At 38.1% G+C, this 27,741-nt stretch overlaps 2 protein-coding genes across 16 annotated transcripts in view; one reads left to right on the plus strand and one right to left on the minus strand.

The window, feature by feature from the left end:
* The window catches only part of si:ch211-207d6.2 (sickle tail protein), a 53,875-nt gene extending 43,912 nt beyond the window's left edge, over positions 1 to 9,963 (plus strand). For 2 of the 15 annotated variants that reach the window (XM_052617268.1, XM_052617313.1), the window contains exons 11-21: positions 66 to 202; positions 373 to 520; positions 611 to 1,043; positions 1,608 to 1,812; positions 2,206 to 2,453; positions 2,772 to 2,915; positions 3,972 to 4,088; positions 5,098 to 5,175; positions 5,306 to 7,042; positions 7,501 to 7,626; positions 8,229 to 9,963. In XM_052617268.1, coding sequence (XP_052473228.1) covers positions 66 to 202; positions 373 to 520; positions 611 to 1,043; positions 1,608 to 1,812; positions 2,206 to 2,453; positions 2,772 to 2,915; positions 3,972 to 4,088; positions 5,098 to 5,175; positions 5,306 to 7,042; positions 7,501 to 7,626; positions 8,229 to 8,738 — 3,883 coding nt within the window. In that variant the 3' untranslated portion in view covers positions 8,739 to 9,963. Of the gene's footprint in view, positions 1 to 65; positions 203 to 372; positions 521 to 610; positions 1,044 to 1,607; positions 1,813 to 2,205; positions 2,454 to 2,771; positions 2,916 to 3,971; positions 4,089 to 5,097; positions 5,176 to 5,305; positions 7,043 to 7,500; positions 7,627 to 8,228 lie in introns of those variants that run through there. The other 13 variants (XM_052617285.1, XM_052617290.1, XM_052617277.1 and 10 more) reach the window with 13 other exon arrangements.
* A 2,401-nt stretch (positions 9,964 to 12,364) lies between these two features.
* Positions 12,365 to 27,207, minus strand: LOC128029537 (PAX-interacting protein 1). Its single transcript, XM_052617375.1, has 21 exons — positions 27,006 to 27,207; positions 26,265 to 26,399; positions 26,131 to 26,174; positions 25,904 to 25,967; positions 25,680 to 25,790; positions 23,091 to 23,729; positions 21,965 to 22,829; positions 21,091 to 21,185; positions 20,391 to 20,483; positions 20,070 to 20,207; positions 19,589 to 19,710; positions 19,054 to 19,238; positions 18,894 to 18,937; positions 18,695 to 18,762; positions 17,907 to 18,009; positions 17,408 to 17,576; positions 15,441 to 15,541; positions 15,106 to 15,240; positions 14,530 to 14,605; positions 14,303 to 14,367; positions 12,365 to 12,665 (listed from the first exon to the last, which is right to left on the minus strand). Exons 1-21 carry the CDS (start codon positions 27,084 to 27,086, stop codon positions 12,654 to 12,656), a joined length of 3,345 nt encoding a protein of 1,114 aa, XP_052473335.1. The 5' UTR covers positions 27,087 to 27,207; the 3' UTR covers positions 12,365 to 12,653.
* Between the last annotated feature and the right edge of the window lie 534 nt (positions 27,208 to 27,741).

Below are 27,741 nucleotides of genomic sequence, written 5' to 3' on the forward strand. Positions count from 1 at the left end.
AATGTAAGTGTATAGTGACAGGGCTGCTGATGAAACAATGAAACATCCTTGTAACAATGTCACAGAGAGCTGGAGAACTATGTGGAGATGCTCAAGAAAGAATCCACCTGTGCCATGAGCAATCAACCAGTCTCTATGAAGGATGTGGAGGAAGGGGCGGTCAACTTGAGGAAAGTAGGAGAAGCTTTGGCCACACTCAAAGGTGATTGCATTTGTATTTAACCTCCCTGTGGACTAACCCTAACCCTAATGATTACGTACTGCAGTTATTATACACCACAGTTCAAAAGTTTAGGGTTAGTAAGATTCGTGGAACATGGCAGTGGCAGTGTAGATAATAATGTTGTATAATAATGAATTGCACCTTTTCAGGAGAGTTCCCAGCCCTGCAGATGAAAATGCGTGCTGTGTTGAGGGTGGAGGTGGAGGCGGTGCGCTTTCTTAAGGAGGAGCCTCACAAAATGGACAGCATGCTGAAGAGAGTCAAAGCTCTGACTGACACTCTCAGTGGACTGAGAAGGTGAAACTCATCTACCATCTGAAATATTCCATTCCTCTACAGTTTGTAGTTGTTTGGCGGCTTCATTGTTAGGGTTTCTGTTTGTTGCAGATATGCCAATGAGAGCCACAACCATACGTCTGACCCAGGCCAAGTGAAGGCGTTTCCAGCGGATTCAGTTTCCTTTGTGGAAGAGTACAGCTCTCCAAAACCTGTTTGTGAGTCTCCCACCCTACAACCAAGATCACCTGCCAAAGACACCTGCTCGGAGCCTGTGCTCTCTTCTCCTGTCACTGTGCACCGCATTCAGACGGCTCCCGTCAGCGCACACCACCCCAGTCCCCCGCTCACGCCCACCCATGGCAGGGACTCCCCCACTGTGGCGAAGGTCAGTCCCAGGAGCAGAGAAAACAGCCCTGCCCTGCAAAAGAGAGCATCTCCACAGGGCCAGGAAGCCGTGCCAGCAACCCCTACCATCAAGACGACTGGATCCTCCTCAACGGAGGAGATGTCTGTCAACACAAGTAGACCCGTGCTTGAAGAGGTGTGGTTCAGCTGTGACTTTAACTTTTGAATGATTACGATTTGTGGATTGGCACCAGCACAAGAATGTCTCATGTACATCTGTATTTATCCGCACACTCTTACAAATGTTGGCATTCAGAACCTGTAACATCCATGAAAACTTTCCATTGCATAAAAGGTTCTATATATAGAGGAAAAGATCTTAAGATTATAAAAATGTTATTTACACTAACTAAAAATGGTTATTTTAAGAAGTGTTTACTGGTTCGTTGGTTGGTTGTTTGGGGAACCAAACATCACTATAAAACCACCCTTTAGGAACCTTAATTTTTAGGGGTGCAGGGAACGTCTTCCAAATATTCTTAAAGTGTGAATAAATACACTTAAATGAGTAAAATTTCACAAAAAAGCTAAATGTTCTCTACAAAAATCACTTTCAAACAATGAAGCTTTCTGTTGGTTGGCATGGTGAGTTCAAGTGGCTATCTGCATGGAGGACTTTTCCTTTTAGTGCAGATTACCATTGAAATTTTGCAGAGCAGAAGTAAACGTGACCATACGACTTTTGTCGGATTCTCCACAGGTTTCAAAACGGGCAGTGGATGAGGACAAGGTTCAGTCTACTAGACCAGAAGCGGAAAAGGAAATGCAAAGGATCCTTCAGCAGACCCAGTCCATGAAGGCCATTCCTGACCTTGAAGTGAGCAATCCAGTGGACAGCGCCCCCTTCCAGCCATCCAGCATCTTGCCAGATGAGGACTCTCCACTTCCTGTGTATCTGCTCCCTGGTATGTCTGTCTACTCATGTGAATATTCATGAAAACGATTCATTCAGAAAGGTTTCTTTTAAAAGTAACAACCACAAAAAAAAAGCCTAAGCTATTTTACGATATTTTAAATATATGAATTTATTTCCTTTGCCTTGCCACAGTCATGAGAGGCTCCAGGGGTTCTTTCTGTCATTTCCTGTTTTATATTTTGTTTTACTGCATGTTGGTTGGTACCCCGTGTTATCCTTTGTTTTTTTACCTGACAAAAGCTTTTTTTGAATATTGCAATAGACCTCGCTGTTTTTTAAATAAACCCAGATTAGCTGGTTCAGATGTGCTTGATTATAGATTGGATCTAATCTGCAGGATTTATAGTGTTTATCGAGGCACTTTTTATATTACTTCAAACAGAAGCGGCACCACAGGATGGAACCAAAGCTGATAAACCAGTACAGACCAGTTTGGATAGGCCACAGAAGCCGACCATCGAGAAGCCCCACAGGGCCAGTGTTGACAGAGTACAGCCCAACCCTGAAACGGTCAGCAAATCGCCTCCCCCTCCCCCTCCACGCAGATTCTACGCCTCTGGAACTGGACTCACCACAGGACGCTCAGGAGAGGTGATCTACACCACCCGGAAAGAGTCCACGAGTGCACAGGTGCTTGAATCCGGCTTTTTCAGCTTCCTCTAATTAAGATCACACCATTATTCATGTGACTCAGGCCTTGCTAAGCTGCATTCCCACACAACTTGACAATAGTCATTACTAGTATTTGAAAACAACACATCTGCTACGTGTAGAAATTTCAGTGTGTTCGATTTTGCCTGTGTGTGTCATTCGCTGCATAATGCGTCCTTGTTTTTGTGAATAATAATGACAGAAAGTCACGGTAGAGATTGCAGCTGCTTTTGTTGATTTGAGACACATAATGAAGGGTGAGGGTCGGTCACACTCGACTGGTTGTTTTTGTTATAGGAAGGTGAAGAGGAGGCCCCGAAGCCCAAACCCTTGCGTGTTCCCCCAGAGGTCAAGCCTAAGCCCCGCCCCCCTCCTCCTGTCAACACCTCCACCTTACAAGATGAAGAGGATGAAGGAGATAAGATCATGGCTGAGCTACAGGTAAGCAAACCACAATCATCCTCACAGGAGCCACTCACACAAAGACAGGAACGCACACTTTTACGAACACAAGAACAGAGGAAAACCAAACACACAGGAAGTCTGAGACATGTCAGAGGTGTTAAGGGACAAATATTGAGCCCATTCAAGCATCAGACGGCCACACCAGTGTCAACATTTACTCAAAAGCATCAAAATGGGGTACTATGGCTCTCTCAGAAGTTTGACTTGTGCTGCCCTCTATTGTTGAGAATGGGTATTTACTACAACTCTTATCTTCATGAATCCGATTTTATCTGCATTAGGAATAAAAGTACTAAATCAACAGCATAAAGTGGCCTCTAAAGGTATTTGTACACATCACACTGAAATATTTATGAATGACATTGTATCAGTTAACAAAATATTAAAGAAAACCAAGTATAGTATTTTATTTTAAACAAAAACAGCACAAAAATTGCAGGTCCACAAAAATCATTAAGAATCCAAAAAATTGATTTAAATTAAATAAAATGCTCTAAAAAATATAATCAGAGAGATGACATCTATTTTAATTTATGCAATAAATAAAGCAAAAAAAAGAGACAAAGTAGTGTGAATAGAATTATGCATATATTGTGCAGCAGAAGTATTGAATAGTGATAATACGTGAATGAATGATTATATATTAACATGAATGAATATAACTGAATGAAAATGTGTATATAGGCTTATAGTGAAATAAAGTATATGTATTTTTTTATATTATTACTATTCAAATTTATTCATTCTTAATAAGATTACTTTATTATCAGATTGTAAAACTGAAAGCTAAAGTTAGTTCTAGGAAAATAAACAGCATCGTATATGTGCAGGTGCCACTTGTATCTAATGCATTGATGTTTATATATATATATATAGAGAGAGAGAGAGAGAAAGAAAGAGAACATTTATTGCACCTTGTCTGGATCAAGGTGTTCCGTTCTGTTGGCATCTCATAATTGCACAAAAACAGGACAGAAATCTCACCCATAAAGAGCCATAGCACCTAATGACCGTACCCTTACCGCTCCTCAGGTGTTTCAGAAGTGCACTATTAAAGATTTACTGCCCCGATACATTCTTGATCTCACAACCCGTGATCCCCCAGACTGTGAGATGGAGCCAGGCCTTTCCCTGTCTTACCACTCAAAGGTAACGGACGTGATGTGTGCTAACTCCCCATCGCAGTTTAACATCAGTGCTCGTATGAACAGTCATGTCCCATAACCTCCTGCTCTACTGACACTTCTTCGCAACACCCACACTGATGTACTGACGCACGTCAATGCCTGACCGTAGCCCCTCATCAAACGAGTGTGTAATATGTTTGAATGTGTCTAACACTGATCTGTCACTCACACTCTCCTGCTGAATGCTAATAGATACAGCACGGGGTGGGTCAGAGTGACTGGAGCGTTCGGAAAAGCCATTCAGCACTCTGACTTCTGACCCTTTCTTTTTTTAGCATTCAGAGTTCACTTTGAAAAAGGGCCAAAATGTCAACCATAAGGAGGTATAAAGATATAATATTACTGCTTTGTAAAATTAACTAAAATATATATGTGGATACCAAACATTATATATTTGGCATCAAATTTGGTAATTCAAAATTAATATTTAACACTTCTGTTTTAACATTAAATATTTTGTATGATGTCTTGGGCTCTAAACGCATAAAAGGGATATGTAATATTTTCATCTTTATGAATGTTTTAATGTGCAGTAAATGTAATGTATAAATTTGTGTGTTTAATTTTAGTTTTTATCATCACAGTGTCTGGGTCACTTTCTCTATTATTATTTTTTTTATTATTATTTTTTTAAATAGACAAAAAAATAAATGCAAGCATGTGTTTTTCAGCAATCTCTATCAACACCAAACTTCTTTGCATGGAAAATACTATACAAACTCCCTCAAGCATTTCTAGTCACCTTAAATACATTATTTTACTTAAATACTTTAATACATATGGTTTATCAACATACAGCAGTCCTTAGTAAACTAAGGATGTCAGCTAAACTAAACTCTAGATGGCACCATTGACCTCTTTTGTAATCTTTCTCTCTGCATTTCACTGACTAGCTGGGTATTAATATGAGAATGTAAATAAAGGTCTAAAACAGTGTAATGCAATGACTCTGTGCTAACAAACTGTCCTAGCAGACAACCGCTCACCTGTCTGAAGAAGGAGCACTATCTGAAAGTAGGGAAGGTTGTGCAACACCTGGTTCACCTGAGGTAAATATAATTTGTTAATGTTTCCATTAGATTAATATGTGATTTAAGAGCATGCATACAGATTGTATTCACTTTGACTTTAATATGTTGTTTGAAGTCCAGTCCAAAGGATTCTTGATTTCTTTGTCAGGTCATGTATTATATCACTGGAACATCAAAAACATCAAGGGAGAGCACCTCTAGGCCAGATGACCTTAAGGAACATAAGGAAGCCACTTTTTCTCCTTCAAAGGTTGCACTTGAGAATGCTTCTGACTTTTCCGAGCAAAAACTGTTAACGTCAAATGACTTATCTATATTTCCAATTCAGTCAAGCCAATCAGTCAAGAAGGTCCAAAGCAAGCAAACTAATATTCATGAGGTGTCATCTGACCCATTTAACTCTTTAAAGAACAGCACTGAAGCTGAAAAAGAGCCATCGATCATTAAAGAGCTCAAGATTGAATCAGTGCTAAAGTCCCGAAAGCTGGCAGTTCCCACACCTTCTCAGAAAGTTTCAACTGTTGCGGAGAAGTTAGAACAGCAGATACTGCGGACGTCCTCTGAGCAAGTCGAACCTGTTCTGGATAATTTAATAAAGCATGGACATCGCACAACCACTGTTCAGGTTACACTCGTTGGAAAGATTCCACAGAGTGCTGAACTTCAGGTTCATGCACCAGTCCATCAGCCAAACTCTCACGCCTCGTTTTCAACACAACCAAATGACCGTGACATTGAGCAGGAAGTCACAAAGAGATCATCTGAAGATCAGGCCAGATACACTGAGGAGGCCAGTCTAAGTCCAGACCTCCCAGGAGAAGAAGGTCCTCCTCCACCAAATAACTTTGCCTTCAGGATCACTAAAACCAAGGTACAGGCTCTATCAACTGGAGAGTATCAACAGCTGGTAAACAGTAAAGGCACAGATGTCCAAACTGTTCAAGTGGGCTCAGAACCAACTGTATCTGCCCCCGAGGACTCTGGATGTGAAAAGAAGCCGGTTATAATCATTTTTGACGAGCCTATGGATATCTGTCAGGCCTACAAGCGGCTTTCCACCATCTTTGAGTGTGAAGAAGAGCTGGAGAGGGTGCTATCGAACGAGAGGATAGATGAAGAGAATGAGGAGGAAGAGGAAGAGGAAGCCAACTCAAAGAGTCAGATCGGTCAGATAACACCTAGAAATAATCGAGATCAGTGCAGAACTGAGAACAGGGTAAACAATCAGAGAAGTGGTAGTGTTACAGTGCCTCTACAACAGCAGAGTTCCTTTGAGAGTTCTGCTCTTACCGTTGAGGATGGAGACAAGACAGAATCTCCTAAAGACGCGAAAAAGAAATTCAAGTTTAAGTTCCCAAAGAAGCAGCTTGTAGCTATTGGTCAGGCCCTTCGTATGGGGACAAAAACTGGCAAAAAGACACTGCAGGTAGTTGTCTACGAGGATGAAGAGGAACCAGATGGAACCGTGACTGAGGTCAAAGAAGCTAAAAGGTTTGAGATCAAGCCCCATGCAGACTCTGAGTCTACAACCCCTAGGTCTTTATCGCGAAACCAGACCACCACATCACAGAGCACCAAAGACAGAACTGAGGAACTCCGTAAGTCTACTTATCAAACATTAGACAGCCTCGAGCAGACCATTAAGCAGTTAGAAAGCACCGTAAGTGATATTGGGCCTGCATTGATTTCAGAAGTCTCTCGCAGAGAGGAATCGAAAGCAAAGAGAATTGCCAGTGACGCAGAACTGGAGGAGGGCAGTCCCACAAAAAAGCCAGCCCCTCTGAAGCCCAAATCTCACAAGTCATCTCTGCAAAAGAGATCCAGAACAAAGTCTCGATCTTCCTCAAGCATGGCCACTTCCTCCAGTTCCTCCAACAGTAAACAGGTCTTTCTCAACTCCTTTGCACACTTCTGCTGGTGGCTTGGGTTTGCTTTTAAAGCCTGACTTTCTAAACAATGACTTTAATCAACTTTGAATGTGTTTCGTAGGTGTCTTTGGGTGAACTCACTTGGGAAAGCTCTGTTTTGAGGGCTCTGTGTGATTTCAGTGGACATGAATATGGAATTCTTTTTCATACACTCTGTCTACTTTAACTTTTCAGACTTTCAATGAGGTTGAATCCACACACTGTTTCTCTTTCTTGGCGCCACACCATTTTGGGATTAATATAGTGCATGCACTGCGGTTGGGAAATTGGTGGTACACTTGAGCATGCTGCCTGCATTCTTCTGTCCCCAATCACATCTACAAATGAGAAATCTTTAAAAGCTCTGTCCTCATTCTGTCGTGTACTTGTCAATCGCCTCAATCCATCGCTGAAATTGTTTCCTTGTTCTTTTCAGAACTCCGGTGACTCTCCTGCTTCGAGTCGGATTTCCTCACCCAAGTCTCGCCAGCAGCCAGCAGGGAATGTGGAAAAACCTGGAAAACCTCAAAAGCTGCAGGACTCCCCGAGGCAATTCCGGCAGGTAGTTTTACTGTAGGGCAGTGTAAGGCATGAAGACATCTTTGAGTCATTTTATTGTGGACGCACATGGATCCAATATGATGATCTCTCTTCCCCTAAAATTCATCACAACTAACTCCTTGTGCATGTTTATCATATATACCAATCCTTGCGCTCCTTAGGAATCAAACCCGTGGCCTTGCCGTTGTTAGCATAATGGTCCAGTTGAGCTATACAGGAAAACTATGTGACTGGTTTCATCCAACAGTCAATCATAGACGCAAACACTGTAAACTTAGAGCTTAATCCTACTGTGTCGGTTGGGGAGTGATGGTTTATATTCCTATTTTTTTGTATTATGAAGACATTTTGAAGAGCCTCTGACCTTTTTGGTCTGGTGCCCATATTCTTCCTTTTATTCCTTCTTTTCTCTCTTTGTTGCTTAATGTGTGAAATAAACTGTGAGAGAAAAGAGAGAAGCAAAATGAGGCCTTTTGTTGCCAGAGTGATATTTTTGTTGGTGTTGTACTGTAGAATATTTTTATGGAATAAGAGCTCTATGTTTTCACGTATGTGTTGTCATCCGACTTGACTTTCCATGTCTTCCGGCATCTTTGTTCGCAGGCTAACGGGAGTGCTATGAAAGCTGGTGGTAATAGTAAACATGCTTTCCTTGCTTTGCCTGTTTCTAAGATCCCAGGTTTTATACCTAGCTCATGGAAACATAGCTCAACCCGTGCTCCTAGGCTTACTAACCCAACCTCTTCCTCTTCTTCTAAGTCCTCTATCCCATGTCTCAGCCTGAGCTGGCCCAGCTGTAGACCCGTCTCACCCTCTCAGCAGCCTGAAGTTCAAAACCTAACCCTCCCTCCGCAGACTCAAAATGGCCAGTCCTGCTCCATTTCCTACTCATCCTCATCCTCCTCTAGCTCCTACTCTTCCTCCTCCTCCGTTTCTCCGACCTCTACTTCCTCTTCCTCATCCCCTTCCTCTCCATTCCTCCGGTCTCCTACTGTCATGTGCCGGGGAGGTCGAGCTGTACACATGCCCAGCTTCAGCAGCCACAGGTCTCTGAAGACCACCAGTGGCCAAGCCTCTATCACACCACCATCTTTTACCGGGAACATGGCATGAGCTGTCCATTTTTTCTCTTTTGTTCATTCTGTTTGCAATCATTTTGGTGGTGTTTAATGTGTAACAGAAATACTTATTTAGTTATGCCGCGTATTTAGGGTGGTGTTATTGTCTTTGTGCACTTCCACTGAAATCCAGAAGTAGTTCAGAATCTAGAGCCACATATGGTGCTTCTGAAATATGAATTTTGTTTTGATATTTGTGAGGGATTAAACTTGACAGTGTTGGCTTTATATTTTATAGAAGTGCATTTGGTTACTTACATGAACTATATGAAATATACATTGCTATTTTAGAAAATAGAAAGATATTTCAGTGTATTTTGTTTTAAAGTAGCCATATATAGTGGGGGTCCAAAAGTCTGAGTTAAATTTTGAACTCAGTTAAAAAAAAGTTACAAATTTCAAAAGACCTTCCTAAAATCTTTATTAATTATTATTATTTGTTGTTGTTTCTTATAGGTTTTTCTTTAGGGTCTCTACAAAAATGCAGGATTTACGAAAATGCAGGATTCTGCTGTTCTTCTAGGTCAAATGATGAGGTCAAAGAAACAAGTCTGTAAATATGTACGAATTATCAGATGTTCCTGCTTCTCAAATCATTCTGGAAAACATGATCATCAGGTTTTACACAAACTTAATTTGTTATGCTCATAATTATACATATAACATGTTATATTAAATATTAAAAATGCTAAATAAAAGAAGTTTCACCAGATGTCTCAGACTTTTGGACCCCACTGTATATCTATCAGAAATGGTTTAACTGGTTTGTGGTGATTGATTTGAGGGTTTCAAATTTAACCAAATGTAATCTGAATTGTTGCTTTATGCCTCCAGTGCACTGCCAGTTTTAAAAATTTGCAGTTTGTAGTGTTTTGCCATAAAACCAAAGTTTATATTTTTTTTAGTTTTAATTTAAAGACTCCAAACAAAGGTGTATATACTGTAGTATGAGTGGATGATGTGCAACCATCGTAGTTGTTCTCTAGCCTAGCTTTGTGTTCAGCTTTATTCTTGTACTCCTTCAAATATCTCGTCACATGTCAAACAACCTTTTACTCCTATGCATGCTTTTCAGATATTTAACCATGGATAATGCAAAGATAAATGCTGTAAATATTACCTCTGATTTTGTAATACTGTATAAATTTTATGAAAATTGTTTGGAAGAAAATGCTTGCCAGAGATGTTTATCAAATAAAGGGCTTCCAGTGTATTGTCAATTATTTTTACGTGTGCATTTTTTATGCTATGCATGTGAATGTGTAAAATGTCTGACAACTACATATTTTTTTATTTTTATTTTTTTATTTTGGACCCACTTTATATTAAGTGGCCTTAACTACTATGTACTTACATTTGAATTAATAATTTAGTACAATGTACTTATTGTGAACATGTTTTTACATTGTACCTATATTTAAAAAAAAAATACATGTAATTACATCTGTATTTAATTTCTGTGATTACATTTAGAATTACACTATTGACCCATACTTTACACCTTAACCCACCCTTAAACTTACCCATACCTCCAACCCTCTCCCTAACCTTACCCCTATCCCACCTCAATAGCAGCAAAAGTTTTTTACAATACAATATGAACACAATAAGTACATTGTACTTATTTTTTTTTATGCAAGTACATAGTAGTTAAGGCCACCTAATATAAAGTGGGACCTTTATTTTAATATACTTTGGATGTGATGCAGTCAGTGTTATGAGACTAGCCCATTACCAATTCAGACCTTTAAGTAACAATTTAAGAAAGGCTGTATTGAGATATCAGATAAATTGAAGTGGGGATCTTAAACAATAAAATGGGTTTCAAAAGCTCAGTTCCATTTTAGAACTGTGCCTATGCCCCTCAGCACTCATTTTATTTTATTATACGAGACATGTAAGCAATTAATACCTGATTGATGTAAGAGTCATATCTAATATGTGGACAGCAAAACTCCTCCGAGACAAATGATTGGCACATCTATTAATTTGGACTTATTCGCCGTGCTTAGATATGCATTATTTTAATGGCAAGTTGAATTCAGTCTTAAAGAATGAATTTAGCGTACCTGTTCAGAGACATGGTGCAGGCGATCATCAGCTAACAAATAGCAGTTTCCACTGCTGTTTTATTGTTGCCATTCACAAACGCAGCACCATGACATTCACTCATGGGCATTTCTAATAAATAAAAAATAATCATAATTTGTATAAATAATTTTTCTGATTTGATCAGTTTTTCCAAATGTACAGGCACATATAATCCAGATGAAAACACTGTCAGGACAAAAGAACGCTGCTTTTTCCATTCCAGGTCCAGGTTCCAGTCCACTCCTCAAATTTGTAATTAGTCAGCTTTAATGAAAGATAATTAGTTCATATGCAAATTTTAGAATGACTGAATCCCTAAGCTTAGCACCAACTAATTAGCATGTAATTTGTATATTATAATACATTTACTATTAAGAAGTGTCCAAATACTACAATGCTTTAGAGAGAGACAAGAGTAATTAAAGCGCAAGTCCTTTTAGCATTTAAGATTAATTATTGTGTCTTATGGTACAAGAGCATCAACATCATAAATCTTTGAGGACATTAACAAACCAACAAGGAACTTGTGTAAGTTAATCAAAGATCTGGTCACTAATTTGCATTATTAATTCATCGCAATTAACAAGAGTGTCAGTTGGATAGGAAATTAAGGCGGCTGCATTAGTTATTCAAGCTACTGCCATTTGCTTAAAATTTCTTTGTATTTCTATTTATTGTGCCACTTAATAAACTCACGTTTATTCTTCTCAATCTTCTGCTAGAGCTTATTTATTGTAACAAACAAAGATTGAAACATATTTTGTCGCCCCTTAAACCATAAACGATGATTGTGTTGAAAAAGAAAGATGGATACAGATTCCACAACAAGTTTCAAGGTTTCTGTAGCAGCACAAAGAACCACCTCAGTGGACTCGTGTAGGAAGCTATGTAGTACAGTTTGCACAGAATTATTCAGTTGTAAGCATTCTCTGATGCAGTATGTTAGACTCCAAAACAGAAGCATTGTAAAAGCACTTTTAGGGTGTATTTTAACACTTGAGTGGGCGATCTCAAGCTCTGAGCAAACCACCTATTGTTTCCCCTGTTGCATTTCTGGCACATGACCTTGGCTGGGGAAGTTTTAATTTATCCCATTTTAGAAGGCATTACTGCCAGCTCCACTCCACAACCCAACTCAGGAGCCATGGGATCACCCCGGGCGAACTGTCTGACAGCACACAATTGCCTTCCACCGGTAAGTACTCCAACACTTCATTAGCATTTAATTGAATTTTGTCTATCAAGAATAATGCTTTTGAGAGAACGCCTCAATGAGAACAGAGTAGTACCCTGTGTACTCCCGAAAGCATTGGTGAGACGACATGATTGAGAGTCAATGTGTTTTGTGACCTGGCAAACCTGGGAGATTTTTGGGGGGTTTAGACAGAATAAAAGATGTGTCATTTAGGAAATCACTATTTCCTCCAGACCTGACATTTATAAATATGTTCAATACATTTCAAGCAGAGTTCAGAAATGTGTGTAAATGTAAGTCATCCATTCAGACAGATATACTGACAGATTTGTTACTTAAATCAAATTTCAGATTTTTATTCCAAAACCATAAAAGGGGAAAACACTTATCGTAGTAAAAACATAGCTTTGCCTTCATTTAAAACAATTATTACAAATAACAGTAATTTATTTAGATTCACTGTTACTTTGCTTACAAAACTGGTAACAAATTATTAAATCAAGTAATAAAATACAAACATTGAAATATAACATGACTGTACATTAAAATTTAATAAGTAACCTTTAGCGTTGATCCAGAACAGGGCACCAGCAGTCATATATTATTCATGTTCTTACAAGGACATCATGTGAATTTATATGTGAGATTGTTAAGGAGCATAACAAAACATACATACATACATAAATCAATAAATTCATTCAAATTTATTCAGGGTTCCCACTCTTTCATGAACACAGGATTCAAGGACTTTTTAAAGCACCATTTATTTTATAACAAACACCTATCAAATTCTACGGAGTCCTGCACATGACATGCAAGAAAAAATAAATACATTGTGTGCACGATTTAATAATTCGTTCCCTCAACGTACTAAAACGTGCACACACTTACTATTGCGTTCCCTCGATTTGCTAATGCGTTCACTTGATTTACTAAATTGTGCACACGATTTAGCAAATCGAGGTAACGAATTAGTAAATTTTGCACACAATTTAGAAATCGAGGGAATGCAATAGTAAACAGATGGTAAACATTTATAAGCTTTTTAAAATTTCTAATTAAAACAACAGAATAAAATCAAGTAGAATAAGTTACCAATCAAGTGAAATCAGTATTAAAAATAATTTGTACTGGTGAAACAGAAAAACACACAGTGGCTTGTAGGTGTATTTTCAGACGTTTAATGAGACTCAGGTGGCATGAGTGCAATTAAATTCATAAATTCATGTTGAGGTTAATGATTTAAATATAAAATGTTGAATACAGAAATATTAAGTTAATTAAATAACAAAAGATCCTTTAAAAATGAAAGCAAAACTGCCAGTAGGTGGCGTTTGAGTTTATCACTGAATCATTCATTCAATCGATTCATTCGAATAACTAATTCATTAAGGAATGAAGCAAGTGAATGGCTTTTTGAATGGTTAATTGATTCGGATTTGTTTAAAAATGCATGTGTTTTCTCGGAGATGCACAGTGGCTCAGCTGTGACTTTGTTTGAAACTATTTTTGTTTATAAAATAGAGCAAACTCAGGCAAGTTTTGTAGTCAGACAATGCAAGTCACTTAATATTCATTTCTATTTAAATGAACTGTTGTATTAAATCAATATCTCATTTGCAAATTCCCTTAATAATTATTAAAAGCTGTCACTCACTCATCGCGATCTCACAAAGTTCCATTATAATCGACGAAGCTCCCTACAATGCATAATGAATCTCTTATTTACACCCTGTCAACACTTTGTTTGCTATAATGAGAGGATTCGTGAGATTTCAGACTCCGCACACGTTGTTAATAAATAAGAAACCTTTGAAGCAACCCTGATATACTGATCCGGTCAGTCGCACTGGTGCTCCTAAATATATATATTTTTTTTTTCATAATCGCACGCAGTAGTTTATAGTCGCAAATGCACTGCTTCTCCATAGGATCATGCAGGGCTGCACATCAGCTCACATATTTTTTTTCTCACGCTACCCCATCTCAAATTTAATTTAATTCAAGCACTTATATTTGTTTTCAAGTACTTTCCAGGCCTTGAATCCATGTGTCTGATATTCAAGTACTTTCAAGGAGCTTGGAAACCCTGTTTATTACAAAAAATGTGTCACATGCTATCATATGAACATCAGTAATGATGAGTTTAACAAAGCTTAATTACATAAAACAGTTCTTGCTTCATTATAAGTCTGACATCACTGATGTCACTCAGAAGCTGATTCAGAAATTATTTTTATGTGTCTGTTATATCTTGCATGCATTTTAAAAGGATATGATTCATAATCCAAGGTCTGAGTCAACACCCCCGTCAAGATGAGCTCAGCAGTGTAAACATCTGAAATAAAACATCAAAAAATTGTTTGACTGCTTGACTGAAGGCTGGTTGAAATATGTGAACATGCTCCATTTTCCTACTACAGTGGCTATATACAGTTTTATACAGTGAGAAATGTAAATGTTGAGGTGGAAACTGGGCTTGAAGGACATGCCCTCTTACCGATGTTCTTCAGGAAGTACTCTCGACACAGGTGGGAGTCATTTTCACAGGTTATTAAAATGATCTCTGATAAATTCTGGAACAAACATGGATAACTCAAGTGTCAGTTCCTATTACACAGACAAACACCATTTTAGATCAGGTCTCATGTACTTCAAAGCATGCTCAGGCCATAGTTAATGACAAATGTGTCAAAGAACATTTGGTAACACCTTATAATAACAACTTATCACAATTGTTTTTTTTTTATCAATTTAATGTGTCCTCGCCGAAGAGCAGTGATTTTTCAAAAGCAAAACTTTACTGCCTTCGAAAGTTTGAACTATAGAGTGTATTAAGTATTATATTATGTAAACTACATGTCCTGGCAATAAATAAAATTTAATGCATCCTAGTTTATCTACTAACATAACTCCCCTTAAATGGTACTTTGAATTCACATTGTGACTCAAACAAAAAGAGCACAAAATCCAAAGAGCAGCTGTGTTGGCTGTAAATAGATGTTCATTAAGAGAGCGAGTCGAGTCTGGTACAGCATCCTCACACGCCTCTATATTGGGGATCTGATTAGGGTACCTTGTTTTGCTTGTGCTCCATGATTTTGCGGTAGGAGGGCTGCTTGGACAGCACTTTCCCTCCGGCACTCTCCACTATAACTTTCATTGTGCTGAGGCTCGGACAGATTCCTGGAGTTATATAGAAATACTTCCCCTGCAAAAGAAGCATGAGACAACTGAACACATGCTTCCCTGTGATATCCAATTAGGCCACATGTCAGTGCAGAGACACATAGTTGTTTGGCCTATTGTTCTGCGCAGTCACATAAACAAGTCTGTTTGATTGAAAGTACACACACCAAAGTGGGAAAGTGATAAGAGTGGATGGACAGTAAATATCCCAAAGCTCTTAACCTTGAAGAGTGGAGCAGCATGAGCTCTCTTCAGTGACTCCTCCAGACTGAAACTGAACAGCACCTCTGCCTCTGCATCTCGCAGCATGTAGCTCTGCTCATCTGCAAACACAAAGACAAATCAAATTAGGACAAGTTAGGGGAGTTATCTCCTGATATAATTTTCTTAAAGGGATACTTTACCACATTGTTCCAAACCTGTATGATTTTCTTCTGCAGAACATATTGCAGAAAAGGCAGGAAAAAGTTGGCAACTAAAGAGTTTTGGTGACCAATGACATTTTATGTTCCACAGAAGAAAGTCATACAGGTTTGGAATGAGACGGGAGTAAATGACACACTGTCATCTTTGGGTAAAATATACCTTTAAATTGCAGCCACTGGTGTGATTGAAACTTTACTGGAAGCATATCATGCCCTATTTTGCCCCATTTGTTGCAACTTCTAAATCAGAGCTTATGGCAAATACACTACAAGGCTGATGATTCCATAATTCTTTCCGGAATTTTGAACATCTGGAATAAATTAGTTTTTAAAATAGAACAAGGAGAAATATACTTTTTTTTTTTTTACACCAATTTGCACAGAATGGAAACCAGACAGAAAATATCACCCACTTCCTCCTCTTACAAGGGCTGTGCGATATGTATCATGCATGATAATATCACAATTGTTTTTTAAATGATATGGGATTTGACATTATTGAGTATATCGCCAAAACCAAGCAAAAACACACCCAAAGAGTGCACGCATCTACTCTACAAAGTAAGTTAGACTACTTGTGCTTGCGCCTTTATTAACCCCCTGGAGCCATGTAGACTACTTTTATGATGATGGACACACTTTTTTGGCCTTCAAAATCTAGACCATCTTTCATTGCCATTATAAAGCTTGGAAGAGCCAGGACTTTTTAACTCAATTATATCATATACATTCCATTCATCTGAAAGAAGAAAGTCACATACACCTGACTTGAAATTTACGATCCTTTTAATATTAAGTGATTTACATTTTACACACAACAGTTCTTGTTTCTGCTGTAAACAGCAAAAATAGTTCCAAAACAAAGTTTTGCATCTCTGAGCAACACACAACAGTTTCGTTACTAAATCAATCAGCCTTTTGACTGAATGGCTAGTCGATGTTTAAATATTAGGGGGGAAAACTATATAGAGACATCCGTAGTATTCATACCAGTTATACTCGCCTTCTTTCATAAAAAAGTCGCCATTAAACAAATATTTTAAATATACTGTCTTCATATGGTTCTACATTCATTTGAAGATTCAATGTAAAATTATTGCAATAGAAGTCTATTTAAAAACTTTAATGTTAGGTGGGATTAATCAATTAATTTCAGAAAAAAAAAATGTCTGAAATGTTTTTTTTTTCCCGTTTAACAACACTTCTACTTGTAGTTATCAAAAAATTATGGTAAATAATCGAGATATAATTTTTTGTCATTTTTGCCCACCCCTACCTCTTACACTCTTTTGCTTTCTCGCTATTTAATTTTATGTTGTTTGTGTTTTCTTGCTCAACCCTGACAAGTGATCAGATTTCAAACTAGTTTTGAAATACTGAGTATCATTTCAAAATTATTTGAAATATTTTAAACAAACCTAAAATATTTCAGTGTGGCAGGTTGGTCTTCTTGTGACAAGTGTGAGCTTGCTTCTGGTGTCAAAAAATTTGGCAGTACCGATGAAAATTTCCACATCAGCACATTCCTAATAGGTTTGAGAATTAACTTAACACCCAAATTGGAGCTGGGTTGAGATTGCTTGTCCATTTCAATGGAAACTCAAGAACCAACTATATTCCAATCCATTTTTCATTACAGAACATTAATATTTAATTTTTTAATCACAAAACATTTCTTACTGGAATATGAAGCAAGGCTCCTCAGAGCATTCACACATCAGTAAAAATCGATTGAAACTTAAATTAGATTTCACACAGACTCACCCACAAATTTCTGGCTTTTCCAGCTTTCCTCCAGCCATTCTGTAGTGACTATGTGCTTGACTACAGATACAGCAGTGAGGAACTTCACAGTTCTTGTCACTTTGTTAGCAACCAGATGAGTGCACTTCTGAGCGCTGTCAGCCACTTCCCCTCCAAGATCATACAATTTCTGGAGCCGAGGAGGAGGAGAGAGAGAGAGAAAGATGATTAAAGAGAGGATAAAAGGATCCAGGGGAGGGCGAGCAGAACACCATGAGGGTTACTTACTGAAGCGCATCTGAGTGGAGCAATATATTTCTCTGTGCTCTTGAACAGTTCAGAGGAAATGAGCTCATGACCATTTAACAAACATGTTCATTTCAAAAGATTTCCAGCAGCCTTGAGAGCCGCCAACTAGACACAATGTGACTAGAGACATTTTATGGTACTTCTTAAAACTTGATCAGTGTCAGTACATTTGCCTCTGCAGCTTACAAAAAGTGTGCATGTGTTTAGTTACCTTTATGCACTGCTGAGCCTGCAGAGGTTCGAAGCCTGTGAAAAGCACGTAAGGTGTGGACTCGGGTGGAAGCTTTTTAGTAGGTGTTGGCAACTCTTCTAACCTGCAGAAGAAAAGAGAATGTTATTTGTTCAGCATCCAGCCAGGAAAGTTTAAATATTTTTTATTTATTGTACTTAACACTCTCTTAATATTTCATTTTTTATCCTTTTTATCACATACTTAAGCCCAAAGTATGTATATGCATGAAGCAAATTTCATTACCATCACCACAGCATGCGCATACAGGTTCAGCTCTGCGTTCAATGTTTTACGCTTTTCTTTTCTTTTGTATATGGCAATGTATGTTTGTATGTCCTCAAGGAGATTTTAATTCTCCTGCCAGGCTATTGTTGAAAATAAGAACTTATGTGCTTTAAATTAAGTACAAATAAGCAGCCAATATGCTAGTAACATGCATGCTAATAAGCAATTAGTTCATAGTGAAAATTGCTACCTAAACTTAAGTGTTACCAAATTTTAATTAATTATAACTTCTGGAGAGAAACAGAGCAGACACTGGATAAAGATTCATCTTTTTTGCTTGCATGTGTTTTTGAGCACGCTTGGTTGTATGAATGCCCTCACATGAATGCACTTAGCATTCACATCAAAACTCAATTATAATTTAGAAATTGAGAGATAAAGAAGAAAACTGTGGGAAGAACTGGATCTGGAAACAGCACAATCTGGATTCTACCACACAGCTCTAATTATAGTTCCAACAATCTCTAACGGTTTGAACTCACTTGGGCCTCTTGTTGGGTGGTTGCGAGCCGACATCAGCCTGTTTCTGTTTCAGCTGCAGACGTAAGCTCTGTATGAAGGGACATCAAAAAAGGATGACTGTGATACACCTCTATCCACTGAGGACTTTCACTGCAAGACTCAAGATTCACAAACAAGAGAGCAAGCAATCAGAGTGTGTCTGTGTGAGAGCCCACTCACCGCCAACGCCTCCGAAGAGATCTTCACAGGAATACGCCAAGCACCTGACCCCAAAAATTAGAGCACGTTATGTTCTACCTCCTTGATAGCTTGGAAATCTGGCAGCTATAGCATCGTTGTAACTTAAAAGGACATTGCTGAAGTTTGAAATAAAGCTTACTCAGAAGATTGTGCACAAAATGAGGGTTAGGTGCCAGTGGTTCAGGCAAATTGAACTGGGAGTATCTGCTGTGCTGGATTTGCCGCAGAGCTTCAAAGTTCCCCAGTAGGATGTCACACAGCCATTGGGCGTTCACACAGGGGATCCTCCACTCCTTTGCCTTCTCGTATTTCAGCCCACTCGGTCTGATGGCATTGATAGAGGGGGCATTGCATATAAATAATAAGACTGAGCTTCCAGAAATATAAGAAAAAATAATGTAATTTGTTGTTTTTAATATATTTGCACATTTGTTAAAGAAAAAACAGTTCTAACTGCCTTAAAAGGGTATTGAGATTGAGTTCTGATATTAATGACTGAAAGAAAAACAAATCCACATATGCACTGCAAATGTTCAGTTTACTAAACTTCTATGAACTGTAATAGTGATTTACTAACTTTAGTAAACTTTAACAATTTCTGGAAGGAAAAAAGCCTCCAGAAGTGAACGACCAGTTGAAAGACAGCAACAACTGGAGACCGCATTGGTTCTTACTCTTTACAGATGAGTACAGTGTTGCTACGACACAGATAGCCTGTGTATCGGGCTCCTGCTAGATAGGCCATGAGCTTCAAATCATCACGATCACTGTCCACGAATCCAGTCACAGAAATGATCTGTTACAGCAAAAAACAAATCCAAAATCCAAAAATGAAACTAAAGGTCATGTACAGCACAGCTCAAATGTATGAGAAACTGGATAACAGCACATGTTTGACATAGGGCTGGGTATAGAGTATTTGCAGAATGAATTTGATTCTGTTTTTGTATTGATTCAATATCAAGGACTATATTTCAAACACTAATGTGAACATTCATGTCCCAGATAAAAATTGTATTATCATTATCAATAATACTTCAGTATTATTTAAAATCAGGTAATCACTATTGTTAAATAATAATAAAATGTTAGGATTATTTAAAAATCATGTCTACTACTGAACACAGCCAGTGAACAGAAAGGACTGGTTCTTACATGCTGGGAGCAGGGCTTGGCCCCTGGAGGGAAGCTGAAGGGAAGATGAAGGGTCCTGTGGGGGGGAACCATCCTCTTCTTCTTGAGAACAGTGTTAAGCCAGTGAGCCGTCACACAACGCTTTCCCTCTCTCAAAGCCTGGCACAGAAAAAAATGAGTTTAATAACAGATCATTAGTAAATGTCACAACTGAGAGCAGCCTGAAAAAAGAGCATACATAACATTCAGGATATTTTCCCACCAATTTAACACTATGCAGTTTAACAGACAGCAAGGATAATGTATAATGCAAGCTTCTTTTCAAAACAAGCTTTTGTTTACCTGGAGATAGATATTGCTGCCTTGACTCTCACAAAGTAAATGAGTACAGCGGCTGAGAGCAGAGTCCACAGCTCCTCCATTTGCCTGAATGATCTGTGTGCAAAATAACAATGTCTTATTAGCATTCTGTCAGGAAAAGAAATCTAAAGGGACATTCAAGTGAGAGCTGGATTTCAGAGATGCACTTTTCAGAACTGATATTCTGACATACTATTTCATAATGTGTTAGTCACATAATATAGTCACAAACCATAATCATCCCTTCACAAAATTCTTTCATTTTACAGATACTTGAATTTATATTATAAAGTATTTATAAAGTAAGAATTTATAAAGTATTTATATACTGTTAATTGAAGTATTATATAAAAAAAAAAATAATTACATGAGTTTTCCAGGTCTAAAATGTTCAAATTAGTTTAGCTCATATATACTTTTTTTTTTAAGACAATGGAAATCCTGGTACTTCGAAGGAAAAAAAAAAAGTAACAAAAAATTCACATTTTCTATTAAATAAAATTTTAAATATCTTGATATTTAGTTGTTTTGCTTATTGTAATCTTGAGGCCCTGGATGAGAACCACTGCTGTAAACTGTCTTCTGAACACTGGACCTAAATTTAAAAGTATAAGTTTGGTAAAAAAAACTATATTTTGGAGTTTCTAATTCAGTATTGCTGAGGTGCGGTGGAATCACTTACCCTTTTCCATGTGGCCAGTAACTGTTTATCAGCCATCTGTTCTGGATAGTCAGCAATTGCAAAGATACAGCCAACCAGGAATCCCTCTTCAGGGACTGAAAAAAATAATTGTGTTAAATTCCCCTGGCATCTTGTAAGTAGGGTTGGGCAATATGGCCAAAACAATCATCATGATAATTTTTTTTATAGCAGTTAATATCGATAATTATCACGATAAATTTCTAAACTTTATTTCTTTCAAGTTTAAAAGGCAGATTTTTGCTCCTAAGGTGAAAGTTGTTTACATTTTTGAATTCGTTTCACTTATTTTCTTTTTTTTTTCATTTATGTTTCTTTAACAAAATAAATATATCAAAAAAATGTCTTGGGTTCTGCATGTTTTAATGAGGAATATTATTTCAAATCATGAAGGCCAGGCAACAGCCTATAATGATGAATTATTTAAATACCTATATAGTAAATAAGTTATGACAAAAAAATAATGCATTGAATATTTTTTAAATGTTAAGATTTCATTTAAGAACTACATTAAGTTTTATCCAACACAGACTTGTTGTTTGAACTTTAAACTGAGCGGATAAATGGTCCGGTGTGGTGTGATTCAAATGAGTAGTGCTGTTTCATCCTACTTATGGCACATAAATATTACATCAAAGATTATTCAAACTCTTGTTATAGTTTTATCAAGGAAAGTCATATTGTGATAATTATCGTTTTATCACACAGCCCTACTTGTGAGTCAATCCATTCATTGGAAATCACCGTTTCAGTTAGCTGAAATTTCATAAGACTCTGCATACATCTCAATAACAAAGAGAAACTTTTTATATTGTGCGCGCCTGTGTTATCGCAAAGCAGCAACCACTGCACTTACTGTCTTGGCCTGGCTCATGCCCAAACAGTTGGTGCAGCTGCACAGGAGTCACTGGAGGTTGCAGGATGGTCTGGGTTTGATGTGGAGTAACCGACTGGTTCTGATGTTGCAGCGACTGCTGGTTGTGCAGATGCTGCTGTTGCATTTGCTGCTGTTGTTGCAGCTGTTGCATGTGCTGCTGTTGGAGTTGCTGTTGTAAGAAATGTTGTTGCTGCTGCAAATGCTGTTGGTGCATCTGCTGCTGGTTTTGCTGCTGCTGTTGTTGTTGTTGTTGCTGCTGCTGCTGCTGTTGTTGTTGTTGTTGCTGCTGCTGTTGTTGTTGCTGTAACTGTAACTGGAGCCTATGCTGCTGTTGTAACTGCTGCAACTGTTGCTGCAATGCATGCTGCTGCTGAAGTGGTGGCCTTGGGAGCTGCTGTGGTCGAATTTGCTGCTGTGGGAATGTGTGCTGTTGTTGTTGCTGCTGCTGCTGCTGTTGTGCATACATCTGCTGATGCATCTGTTGCTGTAAGAACTGATGAGACTGCTGAGGCATTTGAGGGAAGCCTTGCTGTGGCTGTGGTTGCTGCTGTGGTTGTGTTTGCGGCTGCTGCTGTTGTGGTTGCTGCTGCTGATGGTGGTGCATCTGCATCACCTGTGGCAGCATCATAGGATGCTGTTGTGCCATCTGTTGCGGGTGCTGTTGTTGCTGTTGTGGTAGCTGATGTAACTGTTGCTGCTGCATTAACTGCTGCTGTGCTTCCGGTGGTAGTTGTTGCGGGGTCTTAACTGAATTATACAGAAGCTGGTTGGGAACACCAGACTGGCCTTGATTTCCCAGGTGCTCCACCACACCTTTAGAGGAGGGTGAAATACTCTGAAGGATCTGAAATTAAAGAATTAATTAATTAATTAATTAATAATCCAGCTTTACCATCACAGGAATAAACTACATTTTAAAATATATTAAAACAGAAAAAAAAACTTATTTTAATCAGTAATATTTCACAATATTATTGTTTTTTTACTGTTTGTTTTTTTGATTCATTGAATAAGACTTCAAAAACTTTGACCATGATAAAAACCATGATTAATTGAGGAAAATTTCTACCTCTATATAAGTTTAAAACGAAATCAAACCCCTTACATGTGTCACATTGGAGGGCCGTGAAGCCTGTTGCTTGTCCGTGTTGTTAGTAATGTTCCTCAGAGTCCGTGCAGCTGGATTCCATCCACCCATGACATCTGATCTCTCCACCCCTATAGGCACACCTCCACCTGCGCTGACCAGCCGAGCATCTGGCTGCCCAAAGCCTCCAGGTACAGGTGGGACATTGGCACAGAGATTGATCAAACCTGTTTCTTTGCCAGGCTGTATTCGACGCTTAGCGGGGCCAGGCTGTGGCACCTCCGCTGGGGTCCAGTTCAGATTGCAGTCCTCCTTCTCAGGAGACGAGTCATCAGAGTCATCAAACATCAACTCTGACTTGCGCTCATGTTTCGATGAGGGTGAACGACTACGCCTGTCTACCGGGGAAGCATCGCGGGATGATGTAGGGCTGGACCGTCGGCTGTGAGGTGAGCGTCTGTCACTGTAGCTGCCATCAGAACGTGAGCTCCTTTCATTTTCATACTCGCTGCCTTCCTCTTCTGGTGCCTCATATACTGTAAGACGTGGGTGATACAGAGTCTCATCTTTCCTGTTCTTTTCTTTTACAGAGTCCAAAATCCATTCTGGAGTTACTACCTTAATGTTGCTATGCCGCAAAGCACATTCATACTTGGCCTGCAAAAGACCGAAAAACCCAAATGAGAAACTAATTACACGAATCAAAATAAAACCAAAATTGCAATATGGCCTAGTGAGATTATCAAATCACAAATGAGGCAATTTATTTAAATAAATATATGTGCTGTAGGGGTGTGCGATATAACGATTTTTGAACATGGATGATAAAAATGTATCCACTATCTGTTTTTGAAGAAATATCTAAGTATCGTGCTACAGTGCACACTCTATAAACTGCAGCTCTGGCGCCTCCATCATATACTGTACCATGTCACATGCATTCACAGCAGTGTTAACTGAGCGGTAGAGTTACTCTCTCTTTATCTGCATGTGCTTTTCATTCACGCACTGGTCTGAGTCCTGCATACACTTGAAGCGTGCGCACTAAAACCTGTCAAACAGCACCTGATTATTGAACTAAGTTAAATTTAGCGCTAATACAGTTAAAACACACAAGGATTACATGTAGACTCAGTTGGTTATGTCTAAAATTAAAGTAAACAGTTGAGAGAAAAACGTGTATACGTGCCTGTATATCAGATGTGTGCAGATCTTAAAGGGACAGTAGGCCTATTAAACATGCAGCCTACTTTCATTTCTGTCAAGGGATGGATCACCCTAAAATTTTATTTCTGTCATTATTTAGTCACTGTCACGTTGTCCAAAATTTCTTTCTTGTGCAAAACACAAAAGATATTTTGAAGAATGTGGGTAACTAAAGAGTTGCTGGTCCACACTGAATTTGATAGTAACAAAAAATACTATGGAAGTCACTGCAACTGTTTGGTTTTCCACGTTCCTCAAAATAGCATTTATCTTCAGAAGAAGAAAAAAAACTAATTCAGGTTTAAAACCACTTTTGAGTGAGTAAATGGTGGTATAAATATAAAACAATATGACAGAATTTACAGATAGCTGACAGAATTTTTATTTTTGGGTGAACTATTTAACGTTAATAAAACAACAAAACAAAGAGGAAAAAAAAAATCACTCACTGCTCTTGACTGAAGAAATGTAATACAGTTGAAAGGCTTTGTCTTTATAATAGGAAATTAGTTTGGCTATAAAGCTCAGACAACTTGCAAAATAGTAAAACCAACATGACAAAGAATGGTGATAAAATCTTGAATCGTGATATTTCTAAAAAAAGATTGTGATATGACATTTTTTCCATTTGCCCACCCCTAATGTGCTGTGGTTCACAGTAAATGCTTCTTTAGTTGAAATGATTTCTACATGTGCAGCAAGATTGGGTTGCTTATAATATGCATTTGGGGAAAAAAAACATGCCAACCATCTTCCCAAACTTGACTGTTGTCAACAAAAGTGAAGCTTTAAGGGCTTCATAAATATAAATTAAAAAATATATAATTTATTTTAAAAAGAAAAAACTGATGTTATATATTTCCATTAAATTTGTCAAAGAACACAGGATTTTTCTCAGTCTAAATAGTTAAATCAGAAAGGTTTCAGCGTGCTCACAAGATAATACCAATGACATTTGTTTGGTTACTAAGGGTAGCCTATGAAAGGCAGGCTTTGAAAACCTAGACGGTTAAGATGGTGGGTATAAAACGGACCCGTTTTTGAATACAGCACTGAGACCTCAAAAACAGAGCCAATAAAACAAGACCAGCAATTCAATTCCATCCCTCAATTGATCCAATAGCAAACAACCCACGGACGTAAACCTAGAAAGAGTCTTCCAGACAGCAGCTGTTAAACGCACTCTATTAGTCGTAAACTTTAACTGAGCAGCTGGATCTCACACACCTCCCCCACTTTACTTTGGAGAGAAAGTGGACCATAAGACGTTGTATTGATGCACATTGCCTTATGGTGCACTATGCATTCAAAATTAATAAAAACACAATAGCCTAAATTTTAGACTGACATCTAACTACCATTAGTAAACATTTGATTATAAGACTACAGACATGCGCTTACCCCCTTCGGTTCAGGCACAACCAGATGTGTACACTTCTTGTTAAAGTGGAGCTGACAGTCACCTCCATAGAATGTAATAAAGGCCCAAAGTGTGTTGAGATCCTCTGACAGCTATAAAAAATAACAAGACTGGTAAATACTCAAATCAATCCAAGCAGCCTGAAAATGACAGATGATGAGATGTAGATTTGAATTAATTGTCAGAATATGCAGGAGAAACTTACATGTGGCAGACAAGCTGTGACACCAAAGAACACTTGTCCTGACTCTGGGGAAAATCCTGTAACTCTGATTGATTACCAGTCAAGATAAATGAACATCTAAATAGTATGCTATTCATCTTTAATTAGTCAACAGTTGCAACATTGCATAAAGTTGATGTGTGACATGTTGGGTGCAAAAACAACATCACAACTGTAGACTTTCAAACCCATTAATCATGAAAGGATACGGTAGCAGGTCTCCACATTTGACAGACAGGATCACCCAGCTCGGCTAAAACAGAAAGCGATCACATCAAATACAGGCAGGAGATCAGCCTAAACGGTTGCCAGCAGTAAATGTCTTTCAAACATGTGTTTTTACCTTCACAACAGGCAAGTCAAAGACCTCTCTGGATTCCCCAACCTCTGGATTGTCCCCATCTTCTGCTATAATGTGGGTTGCTAGGGCATTGTAAGACACTTCTTTTCCTTTCCCAGCTTTCAGAAGTTGTACAACCTATCAGAAAATGTCAATAACATTTCAGTCAAATCAATTTATCAAATCAATCAATTTATAAAATTAAACAGTATCTGTTTGCTGCTAGCTCTTAATTGATGTAGCACAAAAACTGTATAAAAAAATCACTCAAGGATCTAATGTAAACATAATAAGTAAACTGAGAATCCATCCATAATAAAGACAATATGATAAACACATAAAGGAGGGCTAACGTTAAATATGCTAACGTTTTTTTCGTTTGTTCGAATTCCTATTTAAGATACAAGACAAAATCTGTTTACACACAGGATCATTCCCACAGTCGCAATAAATCCCTAACACAACTCAAAGCTTAGTCCAACGTGAGAAGTGTCGCATTGTTGTCACTGAGAATGGCTAACGTTGATATACTGAAGATTTCGCTAACAGCAGATAAAGGCACCAGAGATAATAAAGACGATTGTATTAAAGAATAATATTCAATACAATGTGTCTATAAGTATCCCTTAGTTTCACCATGTTATGAGAGATGCTGTAGGTTAGCCTTCATGCTAACACCAGACATTATCCACTATTAGCCAAAAAGCTAAATGAATAGCCTCTTACTGTTCAATGAAAGGTTACCTTCTGATCAATGTCTCCCACCACATAGAACTTCACGTCCTTGAAAAGCTCTTCTGGTACTTTTAAGTCGTCTTCCGACATTGTTTTTACTGGTTTAATTAATTTTACAGCAGAAAGTAAGCATTATGTGACTGTCAGATTAGCGTAGAGCCGACCCTCACAGGAAAAGAGTACAGAAGCGCCAAAGAGGATTCGGCGGGATCCGGGCACTTACATGTCTTCCGCGGGGGGAGATCAATATCTTTACGCTATTACGTCTGCTAAATATATAAAATACAAGAATAACATTATAATTTGTACTACCACAAACATTTTTTTTTGTTTTTCCAGATCGTTTTTGGATATATATTAAGTAGTTTTATTAAACGAAATATAATGCTTATTTCAGTACACCCCTATATTTGTGCAATATGTCACGTTTGTGGGCGACGCGTCATCTTTTACGCGCTTATTTACATAAATTAAAGCGCCAAATATGAAAACACTTCTGTCTGACTGTTTCAGATGACTGTTTCATCTGTATAACCAACACATTTTAATTTGAAGGCAGTTTAACTTTGAATTTGAATTCTGACAGATCTGTGATTTGGCTACACAGTTCTACACTTCACTGTAGTTTGTTTTTAACTTGAAATAACTAATATTTTAGCATATATATATATATATATAAATAAAGGGAAAAAAATATTAAAGAGCTATTAATAAGACTAATGTGATGTAACACGGTTGACAGTTA

This window comes from Carassius gibelio, chromosome A2 (assembly GCF_023724105.1).
Source record: "Carassius gibelio isolate Cgi1373 ecotype wild population from Czech Republic chromosome A2, carGib1.2-hapl.c, whole genome shotgun sequence".
In the NCBI taxonomy this organism is placed as follows: Eukaryota; Metazoa; Chordata; class Actinopteri; order Cypriniformes; family Cyprinidae; genus Carassius; species Carassius gibelio.

Excerpts from the sequence above, each read along its gene's own strand:
- LOC128029537 (XM_052617375.1), bottom strand. The coding sequence starts at position 27,086 with ATGTCGGAAGACGACTTAAAAGTACCAGAAGAGCTTTTCAAGGACGTG. Across the intron at positions 19,239-19,588 it reads ACTGTACTCATCTGTAAAGA|ACCGAGTGGGCTGAAATACG; the intron begins GTAAGAACCAAT and ends CAATGCCATCAG. Across the intron at positions 14,606-15,105 it reads TGGAGCACAAGCAAAACAAG|AATTTATCAGAGATCATTTT; the intron begins GTACCCTAATCA and ends TGTTTGTTCCAG.